General features: G+C 41.5%; 1 protein-coding gene across 1 annotated transcript in view; it reads left to right on the top strand.

The window, feature by feature from the left end:
• Nucleotides 1–12367, top strand: part of PLXNC1 (plexin C1) — a 151119-nt gene extending 138752 nt beyond the window's left edge. Inside the window, exons 28-31 of the mRNA XM_040344126.1 lie at nt 22–169; nt 1491–1631; nt 5424–5498; nt 10750–12367. Of these exons, the coding sequence (XP_040200060.1) occupies nt 22–169; nt 1491–1631; nt 5424–5498; nt 10750–10854 (469 nt within the window). The 3' untranslated portion in view covers nt 10855–12367. The remainder of the gene's footprint in view (nt 1–21; nt 170–1490; nt 1632–5423; nt 5499–10749) is intronic.
• Nucleotides 12368–16802: the final 4435 nt, after the last annotated feature.

Raw genomic sequence — 16802 nt, 5'->3', positions numbered from 1 at the left:
TGTCTATATCTATTCTTCTAGTCTTCCTCTGAGGTTTTGGGTCAACATACTGAAGAACCCACAATTTGTTCTTGATATCAAAAAGACCGCACTTCTAGAAAGCTGCCTATCAGTAATTGCACAAGCCTTTATGGATGGATTTTCTCTTACAGAGCAACAGTTAGGGAAGGTAATGTATCATGTAAGGGGTTTTAGGAGTACATATTTTCCTGTTCTTTGAAAGTTTTCATGGTCATGAATAATTATACTTATGTGTTTTAACATGACAAACATACTATAATTTGAAGCCGACACTAACATGTTTTACGATCCAGTCTTCATTCATTACTATGCCTGAAAAGTGGCAAACTTTCCTATTAAATTTCACATAAGCAACAGACAACTGCTAAAACTAATGGTGTCTTCCAGACTTTCTAACAACATCATCATATCATGCATTGCCTATCTAAATGGATAATAATTGAATGAATATTTTGGTAGGCCTTCACGCAGGATATTGTACAGAGGTTGAAAAAATCTAACTGCATACATGAGGCTCTGGGAGCACCAAAACCACAGCCCATTAAATTGTAAAATATTATTTGTTCTTTCATTATAGACAGTGAAAGATGAGATATTTTGGGTCTAAGGTCCCCAGACCAGAGAACCAAGGGGGAAGGAATGGGCCAATTAGGACTATCGCGGTACAGGTACATAAATGAACAAATGAGGATAAGTATTTAAAACAAAAAATACATTTTTATTCAAAACATGTTTTGAATAAAAAATTTATTTTTTGTTTTAAATACTCATCCTCATTTGTTCATTTATGTACCTGTACCGCGATAGTCCTAATTGGCCCATTCCTTCCCCCTTGGTTCTCTGGTCTGGGGACCTTAGACCCAAAATATCTCATATGATCTCAGGATGATGGTACCTCCAATACTTGTATTTACATATCTTACCCAGAGGCTCCTACTTTATATAGACAGTGAAAGATCACCTTGATTACTTGCACAAGGTGAGAAGTGCAGACTAGTTATACCTGCAGTTGTCACATACTGATCTATCTGCTTGAATCCAGCTTACTGTAAAGGAGAAGCTGATCTCATTTGGTATGTTACATAGGCTTAACACAGCAGTGTGTCAAGAGGAAGCTACTAGTTATGAACAGTCCTACCTCAACCTGCCTGAACCTTCCTTCAGACTGCCGGGCTACAATATCTGAATGTTCAGATTCAGTGGCCTCCTGTATTTTGGGGAAATATGGAACTTATATAGAAGTGTATTATAAACTAACCACCAAATAAATAAATAGGACTGCCCCATAGGCCACCTGCCACGGATGGGGTCCCATTAAAATGTTGCTATGGGACCCTGTGTTGTCTTGACTTATGTTGACATATGATCAACTTTGAGTGTTCACAGAGAGAAAAAAAGGGCATACTTTTAATACATTTATAACTTTTCTTGTTTTTGTGTTGAAAGAAGTGTACTTGCATCTTTTACAGTCAGCACCAACAAACAAGCTGCTTTATGCGAAAGACATTCCGCAATTTAAAGAGGAGATCAGATCCTTTTATAAAAACATCAGAGATGCTCCTTCATTGTCTTCCACAGAGCTGACAGAGTTTCTGACTTCAGAATCAAAGGTATTTCATGAAATGCATCAATTTAGTACAAAAGTAGTTGTGCACATGATGTGAACGCCATATTATAACTAAGTTGTCAAACTGACATTGTCAATGCTATATATTTTATGTAAGGCTTTGTGTACACTGGACGTTGTTCAACCTGAACGATTTAACTTGACAGCTAGAAACCGGCGTCTAAAAATGTCCGTTTAGCAGCGTTTACATGCTGCGTTTAGCCGCATTTACATCTAGATGCGTTTGGATTTTTTTTTTTTTACATTTTTTTTGGTTAAAATTAAAAACATCTGTAAATGAAATGCTGCTAAACGCGAGTTGCCACATTTAGGTGCGTTTGGCGCTTGAAATGCCTCTACACACAGCTTCTGAATGCATTTTTTGGGGTTCCAGAAAAAGCCTCTAAACTCAACTGCCTAGAAACAACTATAAATGACCGTGTATACATGTACTGATAAGATAACAGAGGAGAGTTCAGAAGCAGTTGGAAAAAAATGCCCAACTACTCCTAAACATCTGTTTACCAGCAGCAGTGTACATAAGGCCTAAACAAATGGTGCTCATCAAATGACTTCAGGAGTTTAAGGGGTTGATTTACTAAAGGAAAATCCACTTCATACTACAAGTGCACTTTAAAGTGCACTTGTAAGTGCAGTCGCTGTAGATCTGAGAGAAGCTCTGAAATGAGGGGAAGCTCTGCTGATTTTATCATCCAGTCATGTACAAGCAAAAATTATGTTTTTTATTTTCCTTGCATATCCCCCTCAGATCCACAGCGACTGCACTTCCAAGTGCATTTTCAGTGCACTTGTAGTGCAAAGTGGATTTGCCTTTAGTAAATAACCCCCTAAGTGTACTAAATACAATATATTTCCATTTCCAGGTATGTGTTATGACAGATCAGGATTTGCTCCTTTCTGTGAAAATATGAACACTTCCATGTTGTTAAGATAAAAGAGTCAGCGCCCAAAAAGAAAATACTAATATTAGTATGCAAATATAACTGTGTCTTACCTTTATTACATTCCATATCTGTTACGGATGTCCTCTCATCCGAGGCTGAGGATGAGAAGGCATCCGTGATAGGCAGAACACTGAACAGAGGCTCTGCTGGGAAAATTAGTGTTCCGCCTATCACGGAACAGCCTGGAGGAGGAGGCACGGCTTTTGAATCATGGATGGCCGCCGTCTGACAGACAGGTACCCGGCGTATAAGACGACCCCTAACTTTTGGGCCATTATTTTACATGCAAAAGGTCGTCTTATACACCGGAAAATACGGTAACTGTTATTATAAATTGGCTGTAGTGATTAAAGTAACCCTTGAAATTGGAAATCCATGTTTCTCTCCCTTAGTCTTCCAGTACCCCCAGCTAGTAATTTATTTCAATCAATTAACAAAGTGCTGATAATTACTGAGACAGTACTTCTGATTAAATTACATGTACAAGGTAAAGGATATCCTTAATATATGGTCCGTTGGAGAGATATAAGGACTGGATTTGAGAACAATTAGATACAAGTTTGTTGAGTTATCATACCTAACCACGCATTGCCAACCATCCTCAAAATAGCTACAGTTTCATAAGCAAAGAGCCCTATGCATTTTAACATCTAGCCAGTGTACGTGGCATCCATGTGCTGCCCCATGACAATATAGTCTTATGACTTAGTAGTCCGGATGTTGTTATCTGTGGTTTGGGTGCTGATTCAACTGATAGCTATCTAGAGGAAACATCTTGGGCTTGTATATCCTATTCCTGATTTACTGGAATTCACAATAACCTACAGTACATAAGTTACAGTTTGAAGGATGACTTGGATAAAGAAGCATGATCTAACCAGGTTGACTAACCCAGATGTAACTAGTTAGCTTTGTCATCCCCTGGTTATTGGGTACCTTTAAAATTCGTGATCACATGACAACTAAGCATTTATGGAGTATCTAAGACCTTATGGGTAACTACCGCAGCGTGTATGACTATGGGATGTTATTGTCTTAATTTGCCCAAAATGATTATGTTCCATCATGTAAAAACTGCTGATAATGAGTGGTATGCTTTTGTTCTCAAAGCAGTTTCAATACTAGTTTGGCAAATTACATGGTGCTACTGGTGTAGTTTTGGTTTCAGAAAAAATACTGTTCGATGAGGTTCTAAAGTGAGCCGGGTATTTTGGGTTCATGCAATTTACCAGTGCTTATCTTTTGCAGTACCAGTGTATTTCTCAAATTGCAATCCATCTTTTATAGATCTACTATAATTATACTGAGCTTCCTTGGTAATCGCTACTATATTTTGCACATCATTTTTGCTTTTTGCACTGCTCTAGTGAATAAGTCTATATATAAGCATGAAACACACAGTAATAATAAAACTCTCTAAAAATGTCCCAGAGTCCAGTATACTACTGTAGCAGCGCTACTATCAAACCACCGTTTGAAAGACCTTTATGTGTGGTGCACATAAGAAACAATAATGATGCAGGGAAACAAGATGTAGTTGATCAAATCAGTTCTTAACCAGTGCTCCTTTCACCAAGGGATAATCACCACGTGGGGGGGATGTTCTCCCCTTTTGGGGATGCACTTACCAAAGTGTAATATTAGAACCGCATGGAACTATAATCTACATCTGCCATTACTATTGCACTCTCCACCACTTGCTCCTGCTTGTTGAATTAAGTGCGCAATACCATAAGAGGAAATAAAATTCATATAGTGCAGTACCATTTAAAAAGTTTTTGGAAAAAACCCACCAGTACCCCTTATACAAATATGCGTACCCCAAGAAAAAGATCTCAAGCAAATAGTGTGTTACTTGTGACTGTGATCGCTCTGGTCACCATGACAATGAAGTCGCTCTGATTGCCAGTACTTCTGCAGGCTTCCTTGTTCCTGGTCCTTGGAACGCTCACAGTGCTTCCGATCCTACGTTAGGAGTCACGTTCTGACGCGTTTCGTCATTGGCTGACTTCGTCTGAGCACTGTGAGCGTTCCAAGGACCAGGAACAAGGAAGCCTGCAGACGTACTGGCAATCAGAGCGGCTTCATTGTCATGGTGACCAGAGCAACCACAGTCACAAGTAACACACTATTTGCTTGAGATCTTTTTCTTGGGGTACGCATATTTGTATAAGGGATACTGGTGTTTTTTTTTCAATAAACTTTTTAAACGGTACTGCACTATATGAATTGTATTTGCTCTTATGGTATTGCGGACTTAATCCAACAAGCAAGAGCAAGTGGTGGAGAGTGCAATAGTAATAGCAGATGTAGATGATGGTTCCATGCTGATCTAATATTACACTTTGGTGAGTGCATCCCCAAAAGGGGAGAACATCCCCCCACGTGGTGATTATCCCTTGGTGAAAGGAGCACTGGTTAAGAACTGTTTTGATCAACTACATCTTGTTTCCTATGTGCACCACACATAGAGGTCTTTCAAACGGTGGTTTGACAGTAGCGCTGCTACAGTAGTATACTGGACTCTGGGACATTTTTAGAGAGTTTTATTATTACTGTGTGTTTCATGTTTTATGTATTTTAAGCAGCTGCTTTTTTTAATCTTATATTCACATCCATACTATATTTGGTTGCTAACTTCCTTAATTATTTATTATTGAGCGCTGAGCAGTGCTAATTTTAGGTAGGACATCACTAGCACTTTTGTTGCTATATATAAGAATATTTATGCAGAATATAAAGGTTGTATATTGTAGTGATATCTTAGACCTGTACTAAATATTTTTTTATATGACACATGCATTTCACTAGTATCTTTATTATGTCCTTAGAAACATGAACATGAATTTAAAGATGATGTGGCTATTTTAGAACTGTACAAGTACATTGAAAAATACAATGATGTGGTATGTATACAGTTCATTTTATTGAAAAATATATTTTGTGTTGTGAAAATCAATAATATTACATATATACAGTGTGTGTGTGTGTGCATATATATATATATATATATATATATATATAATTACATGAGGATTTTCAGAGAAATTAATACAGTACTACCATTTATGCTGCTCTGCACAAAAGCTTGTCATTTAATGTCCACAGCAGACCCATACAAACTGTAGGGACAGTTTGTGCAAAAATCAATAAGCCAAACAATATGTAAAAATTAACTTAGGATCTCAGGGCCAGATTCATGTAGAATCGCGGCGGCGTAACTTATCCTAGATAAGTTACGCCGCCGCAATTTTTCATCGCAAGTGCCTGATTCACCAAGCACTTGCGATGAAAACTACGCCCGCGGCCTCTGGCGCAAGGCGGGCCAATTCAAATGGGCGTGTGCCATTTAAATTAGGCGCGCTCCCGCGCCGGACCTACTGCGCATGCTCCGTTTCCGAAATCCCGCCGTGCTTTGCGCACCGCGACGTCATTTTTTTGAACGGCGACGCGCGTAGCGTACTTCCGTATTCCCGGACGGCTTACGCAAATGACGTTGATTTTTAAATTTCGACGCGGGAACGACGGCCATACTTTAGACAGCAATACACTTGCTGACTAAAGTTAAGGCACCAAAAAAAAAAGTGTAACTTTGTGACGGGAAACTTGACTAGCGGCGACGTAGCGAACGTGAAAAACCAGCATGGATCCGCCGTAACTCCTAATTTGCATACCCGACGCTGGTTTACGACGCAAACTCCCCCCAGCGGTGGCCGCAGTACTGCATCCTAAGATCCGACAGTGTAAAACTATTACACCTGTCGGATCTTAGGGATATCTATGCGTAACTGATTTTATGAATCAGTCGCATAGATAGAAATAGGGATACGACGGCGTATCAGCAGATACGCCGTCGTATCCCTTTTGTGAATCTGGCCCTCAGTGTTACTAAGCAGAGATTTTAAAGTGGAACTTTAGTCAGAAAATTAAGTCATTGTGCCAAAAATGTAGAGGCCAATCTGCTGACAGCCTAAAGATATACTGGCGTCCAGGGGCTCTGGGCTTCAGCAAAATGGCTGAAGAAACGGGATCAATGCTTGAGGCAATATACAGCACTCATTTTGGTAGCGTAATTATTAATGTGGAATGTAAGTTGTTGTGGATAAAGTTCTACGTTAATCACTCAACCAGTGTGTACCTGTATTATGTGAAGAATTAGAGCTCAAGGCTAAGAGGGTATACAGTATGGTAAATCCAGTATTAAAATAAATTGTGTGAAAGACATTTTAATATAACCAGTTTAAAAAAGAAGCAGTGCACAAGAGAAAACAAAAACAAGTTTGCTGTTTAGTTAGTGTCTCTGTAAATCCCACCATGTAATATGTTCTCTTCATCAATTCAAAATGAAAATGGCTTTGAACTGTACCCCAGTGAAAGGCCAGATCATTCCTATGTAGGATGTAGGAGGCTTGCCTATGCTACAGCATCAGAAAGGTGGATTGGTATCTGCACCGGGACACTGAGAGGCAGAGAGGTGGATCTTGGCATAAAACATGGGATGTAGTGATACCGTACGGTGCCCACTCGTATGATGACCACTTGTATGCAAGTGTTATCTTGTGCTTTTTGCTTATGTAGTCATAGGGCTAGATTCACATATATCAGTGGATCTTTAGATCTGCGTGACCTATGTGATTTAAGATCCGCCGCCGCAAGTTTAAGAGGCAAGTGGGTAATTCACAAAACACTTACCTCCAAACTTGCGGCGGCCGATCGTAAATCCCCCGGCGGAATTCAAATTCCGCGGCTAGGGGGAGTGTACTATTTAAATCAGGCGCGTCCCCGATTTAAATGCGCATGCGCCGTCCGCGAATTTTCCCAGCGTGCATTGCTCCCAATGACGTCGCTAGGACGTCAGTGGTTTCGGCGTGAGCGTAACTTGCGACGAGCGGGTTTGTGAATCGGCGTACGCAAACGACGCGGGAACGACGGCTATACTTAACATTGGCTGCGCCTCATAGAAGCAGGGGTAAGTATACGCCGGGAAATCGCTTACATAAACGTCGTAACAACACTACGTCGGGCCCGCATACGTTCGTGAATTGGCGTATCTCGCTGATTTACATATTTCTCAGCGTAAATCAGCGAAAACGCCCCCAGCGGCCATTTTTAAATTGCAGTTAAGATCCGACGGTGTAACACAGTTACACCTGTCGGATCTTAGGCATATCTATGCGTAACTGATTCTATGAATCAGTCGCATAGATACGACCGGCCTAAGTCAGAGATACGACGGTGTATCAGGAGATACACCGTCGTATCTCTATGTGAATCTGGCCCATTATCTGTATTGCAGAATACTTGCCAAATGAATAAAAAAAAATCGAATTCTGTAGAAATAATATTCAGATACTGACAGCATTGTTTGTCATATAATAGAAATATAACAAATGAGATGCAGAATAAAAACATAAACAATGGGGAGAATAGTATGTGTGTTACAGGTTTACTTTAAACAGAATAAGTGTGAGCGTGATGGTTTTTTTTGTGCAAGAAAGAAATATTCAATGCTTTTTTTTTGTCATTTATGCCTTATGGTTGAATGAGATGGTTTCCTTCTTAACAAGTAATCAAGCTGCACTGGTTAATTAGATTTTCAGCTGTTTTTAAAGAAGTAGCCTAATATATTGTATCAAATGGTTTGTTAAATGTTTTCGGTATGTTCAAAGATTAAGCGCACTTTAAATGATAACTTGAGAAAAAAAAAATCTGCTTTTAGTAACAAAACCATCTATACGAGTCAAGTCGATGTTTTGCTTTTATACAGTTTAAAGTGACACTAAACAATATCCTTTTTCTCAAAAACCTAATTTCAGGGAGTTGGCGCTCTGCTCTGACAACCATCTCCAGATATCCCAACCTTGAAAAACCTTATTTTAGGGAGGTGGCAAACTCATTTCAGGGAGGTGGCGCTCTGCACTGACAACCATCTCCAGACATCCCAACCTTCAGGGAGGTGGCAAACTCACTTCAGGGAGTTGGTGCTCTGTTCTGACAACCTCCCCCCAATTTTACACAACTATATAAAAGTTGTTGAATGGCCCCTGTGGACACCTGCTAAGTAAATTGCCCCGTTTAGAGAATCTGGTCCCTGCAGTGCTGACTCAGTGTCCTAAAATGGGCCCTGCTCAGACTTGGCATGCTGTGACTCACTGCTCTCTGGGATCATCCTGAGTGACACTTGATGAGTAAGTGAGCTAAGAGATGTGCAGAGAGAGTGACACACGGTGATGCTCAGCATCACTGTGTCACTCTATTCACACTCTGCAGAACTCACACACTCTGGAGGACCAGCCTGTGTGCACCAGAGTCAGTGTGAGTCCTCCCTTCTCACACAGGCTGGTCTTCCTGGCAAGGACGTCTGTTATCACATATGGCCGCCCGGCAGGTTCACATTGCTGGCAGTTTCAGGCTGTTGCACAGTCTGTCTGCCAGCTTACAAACTGACTCTGTCTGACACCATGGCTGGCACTGCATGATGATTTGGGGATCTGGATCAACTGCCCGCCGCACGGTCGAGTGAATGGAGTATGGCTGCGACGGTCGCTAGGGCTGCTGTGGCTGAGTGACAGACTCAGCCGGGATATTGTGCGGGACTCGCGGGTGTCAAATGCGTGAGACTATCACACCTCATGGGATACTTGGGATGTCTGCATCTTATATACCAAAACTGTACAATATGTGCTCTTAACCTTTGCCATCTACTACCATAAGAACCTGAATTCTGATGCTTGTGTTACCATAAATGAGTCCTGAGGTAAAAATTTGTAAACTTACCTCGATTAGTGATTAATAAGGCCCCAGTGTGTCCCTAAAACTCTTTTGCTAGATAATTTTTTTAAAACAATTACAGCATTGACAAACACTGGCTCTATTGCACAATGTAATGATGGGGCCTCTAATAGATTGCCAAAACCTCTACATTGCACCATGGGATATGATGTCTAGGCTGCTGAGAAATCTGCAAAATCATTGAGTGCCCTTCAATCAATAAATTAAGTGAGTTTATTAAAGCCTAAGTGCAATCAAAATAAAAATAAAAAAACATGAAAATCATCACAGGGGACATAAATTGCAATCAGTGTTTCTATTTTGACTGAACTTAGGCTATATCTAAACACAGGTTACTTTAAGCACTATGGGCCAGATTCACTTTCAAATTTGCCGCGTCGTATCTTTATTTGTAATTCACAAACAAAGACACGAGGGCTTTTGGCTAAGATCCGACAGGCGTACGGCTTCGTACGCCTTTGGATCTTAGGATGCAATACTTCGGCGACCGCTGGGGGGAGTTTGTGTCGTTTTCCGCGTCGGGTATGCAAATTAGCTGTTTACGGCGATCCACGAAGGTACGCGCGTTCGTCGCATTCTCTTATGTCGTCGCTAGTCGGTTTTTCCCGTCGCAAACTTAAGCCTGCTATTTCATGGCTTAGATTTAGACCAGCCATGTTAAAGTATGGCCGTCGTTCTCACGTCGAATTTCAATTTTTTTTTTTGCGTAAGTCGTCCGGTGAATATGAAAGGACGTAACGCACGTCGCCATTCAAAAAACACGTCAGGGCGCCTTAATTTCGCGCAAAGCACGGCGGGAAATTTTCTAACGGAGCATGCGCAGAACGTTCGGCGCGGGAACGCGCATAATTTAAATGGTACACGCCCCATTTGAATTAGGCGGGCTTGCGCGGACGGCTTTACGCTACGCCGCCGCAAGTTCTTCTTTTTTTTTTTATTGTGAATTTTTTTTTACCCGGCGCGATCCTCAAAACTCGGCGTATCGTAAAAACACGCGATGCACGTCGGGAAAAATGACGTCACGGGCATGCGCAGTACGTCCGGCGCGGGAGCGCGACTAATTTAAATGGGAATCGCCCATTTGTATTAGGAACGCCTTGCGCCGGACGGAGTTAAGTTGCACTGCCGAAAATTTCCAGGTAAGTGCTTTGAGGATCGGCACCTAACTTGGGAGATTTGCGGCAGTGTAACTTAACTCGGAAAAGTTAAGTTAAGCCCGTTTTTTGAGGATTTGGCCCTGTGGTTTCAAGTACTACTATTTTTTTTTTTTTTTGTAAACATACCCATTGTACCTCTCTATAGTTTTGAGACATAGAATGTTGAAAAAACAATTGCCATTAGTAATGATTTTCCCAACTTTTTCAGATTTTAAGCATTCTAGAAAAGGAGACAGGATTTGACTCTGAAGTGAAGCAATTGTTGAACCTTCAAAAATTAAGCAATAACAAGAAAATGTGTTCATGGGAATGAAGATGACTAACAAGAATAAAAATGTAAATGGTCAAGCACACAGGGATCTTAGGACAACCTCTTCTACCCTCCAGGAAAAGGCTTAGAAAAGCATGCAGCCTTTAAAGAAACGTATTGATGTTCAAGGGCCATAATACAAATGGCTATGAATGAAGGGAGAATGACAGCTAACATACCAAATGTACATTCTGAGGCGGTAAATGAACTCAGTACAGAGACAATATTTTTTTTCTAAGATAACCTTGATTTACATTCTGAATACGTAAGGACCTGGGCATTGTATACTGCTTTCTTTTTTTTTCTGACTGAATGCATTTTCTGCAAGTACAGAAAAATAGCGTTTGATCCTGACAGGAATCCAGTGTCTTTGTGTACTGTACTGAAATCTCAAATAATGCTATTAAACTTTCCAGTTCTCTTCTGTGAACTACAGAACATCCATATGTAATGCAAACAAGGAGATGGGGAAGTGTTTGTAGTTCAGATCAGGAGAGCAACCTAGGGTGATAACACTGTTCCTTCATAGATAGAGTATGGTGAATGAGCAGAACGGGAAGTGTACTATTGGCAAAATCAAGGTTAAAAAAAAAAAAATTAACCTTAAAAAAAATAGAAATTAATGCAGTCAACTTCTAAAAGCTGATAAGCTGCAACATATACATTTTTTGGTTTTGAGCTTAGAAACACTGGAGGTGACCATAGGCAATGTAGATCATTTTTATTAAACATTTAGGTCTACAATTACATTGTTATACAATGTATAACCACCTACCTCACCATGTTATTTCCGTTACAGCTACAAATTGGTACTGTAGCTGATATGGTATTTTTTAAGCTGGGTACACACTAGAAGTTTTTTTTTTTCATTCAACCTAGCAGGCTGCACAAAAAAAACCTGACAGATTGCCGTACTAACACAAGTGATGTTAGTACAACGATCTCCCCTGCTGTGCCTTTGTGTTCTGACAGGGGGAGTGTGCCCGTCCAGAAAACACTGGTTGCCAGCGCTGATCGGATGCTGGTTTTCCAGCATGCCTGTTAGACTGGCTTCTGTAGAACAGACAGCTGTACACACGGGCAGAAAGTCGGCCTGTTCCCACCGAACTGACCGATTTCGGCCAATTTTCGGCCCTTTGTGTACAAGGCTTAGATAGCTTTGGATTACATTGCTTACACTAATTAGCAGTCATTCTTCATTTAGCATTCTTGATTGATCTGACTACCTTCCAAAACACAGTGGTATGCAAACATATGCATATGCAGAGATCTTTATGCAGCCTGTGCATGGATGGGCTCATAGAAAAAACACATTGGTTATTAGGTTAGGAAATGATATGCAAAATCCAGTGACCTATAACACCCAACTAGTTTCCTGGTCCTTTAGGTAGAAAAAACCTCCTGACAGTTACCTCACTTTGCACACTGCTCTTTGCTTATTTAAAAAGCCTGAATGCCTCTTGCAGTACTAGACATATCTTATGCGTATGATTTTTACCAATAAAATGCTAAACAAATATTTTTTTTCAAAGCAAATCATTTCAATTCTACAACTTGTAAATACAAATGTAGCGCTACCCCTGAAGGAGTCGCTGGTTGATTTGGGATCTACTCTCTTTTTGGCTCAGCTCACCCCTATTAACTAGCTCGAACCCTCCCTTGACACATCAGAAGCCTGGTGGTTGAGATATTGTGACCCCTGTTGAGCTGGGGTCACAATATCAGTAATAACCCAACAAAAGAATTACCTGCTATTAAGGGTGGTTCCTCCAGGCAAGAAAATACACTCTACACAGTTAATATATTTAAATGAAAAGAATAAGTTTACTTTGTGGAAACTTGAGGGAACAAGCATAGATTTTAGTTATGAACACAGTTGATAAACAATGACTCACTATGATTCGCAAGGGCCCTTGCAGGAATCAGCAATTAATGACAGTAAGGCCTCATACACACGACCGAACATGTCTGCTGAAACTGGTCCGCGGACCAGTTTCCGCGGACATGTCCGACTGTGTGTAGGGCCTACCGGACCGGATTCCTGGGCTAGCGGACAGGTTTTCAGCGGACAAAAGTTTCTTAGCATGCTAAGAAACTTGTCCGCTGGAAACATGTCCGTCGGACATGTCCGATGGTCAGTATGACTCATCGGACATGTCCGCTGGTTATGACGTATAACCAGCGGCCTGAAATCCGGCGCATGCGTTGAATTGATTAGACACATGCGTGGAAGCATTGAACTTCCGCGCCAGAGAACGTCGGTGTCGTATACATCACTGCGTTCTCTGTCCGCGGGGATTTTGGTCTGATGGTGTGTACACACATCAGACCAAAACATCCCAGCAGACATGTTCGATGAAAACGGTCCACGGACCGTTTTCATCGGACATGTCTGGCCGTGTGTACAAGGCCTTAAAGAGAAACCTAACTAAGGAATGGTACCACTCATTTAAACTAAGGTAGATTGTCTATGCTCGCGAGTGCCCTCTAGCGGCAGTTCTACAGAACAGTTAATGTCCCTGTAGCGGCCGGTTGGTGCACGTAAAAAATTGTAATCCAAGATGGCAGTTTAATGAGAGAAACTTAAATAACAGAGTGTCTGGAGCAATAAACGTTGGTGAACTGACACTCGTCAGTGTCGGCCTCTTCTAAGAGCACTTCTAAGAGCACTCGAACAGTTAACTGGGCCTCTAAGTTTCGGTTTGAGGCCGAAAACGTATCTCTGGCCTGCAAAGTGGCTCTGGGTGTCTGTGTAAACGGAGAGTCAGAAGTTGAGCAAGTGCTCTCTCACCCGACAGGCCGATCCGCCTGAATTCTCCTCAGAAGGCGCGCTGGTGAATCACCGCTCCACAGCACAGAGATCCCGGACGAGGGTGTTCCACAGGTTCAGCTGACAGCTGGATTGCCTCTACGATACCCGGGTACATGGACTGGATGCTGGAGTCTTGCTTCCTTCCGGACGGCAGGTCTCTCGTTGGATTTAGGCCCAGGCTTCTGGCCTAACCACACGGCTGTGCTCTGTCCACTGTTCCGCAGAGCAGAGAAGTGCAAGTCCCAAGAGAGAGTAATCAGCCGCGCCCTTTCTTTAAGTAACCTCCCCCATAAGTCTGTGCGGAGGTGTCACGTGTTCAAATAGCACAGGGCATTGTGGGAAATGTAGTCTATTTCTCATAAGAGTCAATATCTCCTGCTACTTGCAATCCCACAATGCATAACTCCTTAAAGGTAACTTGCATATTTACAATGGTGTGGACAAAGTTCCAGCAGGGATGGCCTGTCATAAGACTCTGGCAGGAAGACCCCGCTACACAAAGTTGATATGCTTTCTGTAAAGTACAGTGGAAAAGTTTTAGGCAGGTGTGAAGAAATGCTGTAAAGTAAGAATGCTTACAAAAATATATATTTTAATTGTTTATTTTTATCAATTAAAAAAAATGCAACGAACAGAAGAAAAATCTAAATCAATGTTTGGTGTGACTACCATTTGGCTTCGAAACGCTTGCACACTTTGTACACTTGCACAAAGTCAGAGATTTTGTAAGATTAGAGTCAGGTGTATAATTAATCAATTATAGCAAGCATGTGCTAATGATCATCAATTTTTTATGTAGGCTGAAACAGTCATTACCTGAAACAGTTATGTATGAGGCTTAAACCTGGGTGAAGAACAGCCAAGCTCTACTACTCAGGTGAGGTTGTGGAAGGCAGTTTCATGTCACCGGTCATACTGTACACCATGGCAAGACTGAGCACAGCAACAAGACACAAGGTAGTTATACTGCATCAGCAAGGTCTCTCACAGGCAAATATTTCAAAGCACAAAAAAGAAAGGGATAGTCCCTGATGCCGCACATCTGAGGAATCCTATAAAAGTGGATAGAGTGGCAACCTCAGGCTGGACACTGACCAGGCCACGCCGTGTCCAGGCTGAGCAAATGTGGAAAGAAATGTTTGGACAGCCGCACTCTGAAAACTTTTACCAATAAAAGGCAACCGAGAGGTTTCTTCAAACACCACACATCACAGCAAAAAACATGGGTATACAGCTGACGCGTTTCACACTATTGGTTAGTGCTGAGGTTGCCACTCTATCCACTTCCACAGGACTCCTCAGATGTGTGGCATCAGGGGACCACCCCTTTCTTTTTTTGAGCCACTGCAGGATCAAGGACGGGCTCCATCCCCTGCCAGCACTCTCAGCAACAGATGCAAAGGTACCTGCCTATACGCCCCCTATCCTGAGCGGCACACAAAGAGCTAACAGGTCACAAAGATTTCAAAGCAGACTGGGGTTTCAAGATGTGCTGCTCAAGCTGTTTTGAAGAAGCACAAAGAAACCGTCAACACTGAGGACCATGGATACTGTGGTTGGCCAAGGAAGCTTAAAGGGTCACTAAAGGAAAAAAATGTTTTTGCTGAAATGACTGTTTACAGGGTATAGAGACATAAAAGTTAACTGATTCCTTTTAAAAATGATTAAAAATAGATTAAATTCAATCATATTATGTGCCTCTAGTTTCACTTTCGGTTTTAAACTGGTTTCATGTTTCTGTGAAGTAAAGAGACCCACAGAACAAAAACAAACAAATCCAGGACAGTGTTTTGTTTTTAAAATGAATCTGATTGGTTCTGTTAAGTTTTAGACACACAGTAATGACAGCTTAGACCATCGTGAAAATCTCCCAGTACCATGGTTATAAGGAAACAGGCAACCAGGAAGTGTGGAGATCACAGCAGAATTACAGCAACTTCAAAGCAAAAATGAACAATAAGGACATGAAACAAGTACTGCAGTAAGGTAAAGGAAGCTATTTAGCTAAAAAAAAAAAATTCTTTAGTGACCCTTTAATGCAGCAGATGACAGACACGTCATGCTTACTTCCCTTCGACATCAGATGTTCAGCAAGGCCATCAGTACAGAACTAGTAGAAACCAGTTGGACTCAAGTACACCCATCTACTGTCTAGGAAAGTCTGGCAAGAAAGTGAATAAGTCAAAGTTTGTACCGTTTAGCTGTAACAGGAGGTAATTTTGTTCACCGAGGGGCTAGAGAGTGGTACGATAATTAGTGTCTGTAGGCAACAGTGAAGCATGGTGGAAGTTCCTTGCAAGTTTGGGGCTGCATTTCTGAAAATGGAGTTAGTGATTTGGTCAGGATCAATGCTGAGAAATACAGAGCAGATGCTTATCCATCATGCCATACCATCAGGGAGGTGTGCGATTGGTCCCAAATTTATTCTGGAGCAAGACAACAACCCCAAAAATACAGCCAATGCCATTAAGGAACTATCTTCAACATAAAGGACAAGGAATCCTGGAAGGGATGGTTTGGCCCCCACAGAGTCCCGATCTCAACATCATAGAGTCTGTCTGAGATTACATGAAGAGACAAAAAGGATTTGAGGCAGCCTAAATCCTCAGAAGATCTGTGGTTAGTTCTCCAAGATGTTTGGAACAACCTACCTGCAGAGTTCCTTCAAAAACTGTGTGCAAGGGTACCTAGAAGAATTGATGCTGTTTTGAAGGGAAAGGGTGGTCACACCAAATATTGATTTGATTTGGATTTCTCTTCTGTTCATTTACTTTGGGAGGAACTGCAGTCTGCTCACATAATTTGTAATAAAAACATATTTGCCATTTTGAAGCTTCCCTCCAACAACTTTGCATAGTATTTTTATATATACTGTAATTCTGTACTTGCCAAATATGATGCAGAAATCTCTGTCCACTGAGTCTGGTTACAACCATTTTAACTGTGGGCAGCTGAAGCTTCACTTCCTGGATTTACACAGAGGCACACCTCCAGCTCTGCAGCTCTCATTGGCTCTTATGACCCACCCCCCCTCCCTTCCTGACAAACTTTCAGGAGAGTTAGAGAGAGAGAGAGAGAGCTGTGCATGATGTCATAAGCCTAGGCTTTTTACCAGACAAGAAACAGGAAGTGGGCTGTA

Source organism: Rana temporaria, chromosome 3 (assembly GCF_905171775.1).
Source record: "Rana temporaria chromosome 3, aRanTem1.1, whole genome shotgun sequence".
In the NCBI taxonomy this organism is placed as follows: Eukaryota; Metazoa; Chordata; class Amphibia; order Anura; family Ranidae; genus Rana; species Rana temporaria.
The sequence above is the reverse complement of the archived record's forward strand: the minus strand, read 5'-3'. Positions and strand labels throughout refer to the sequence as shown.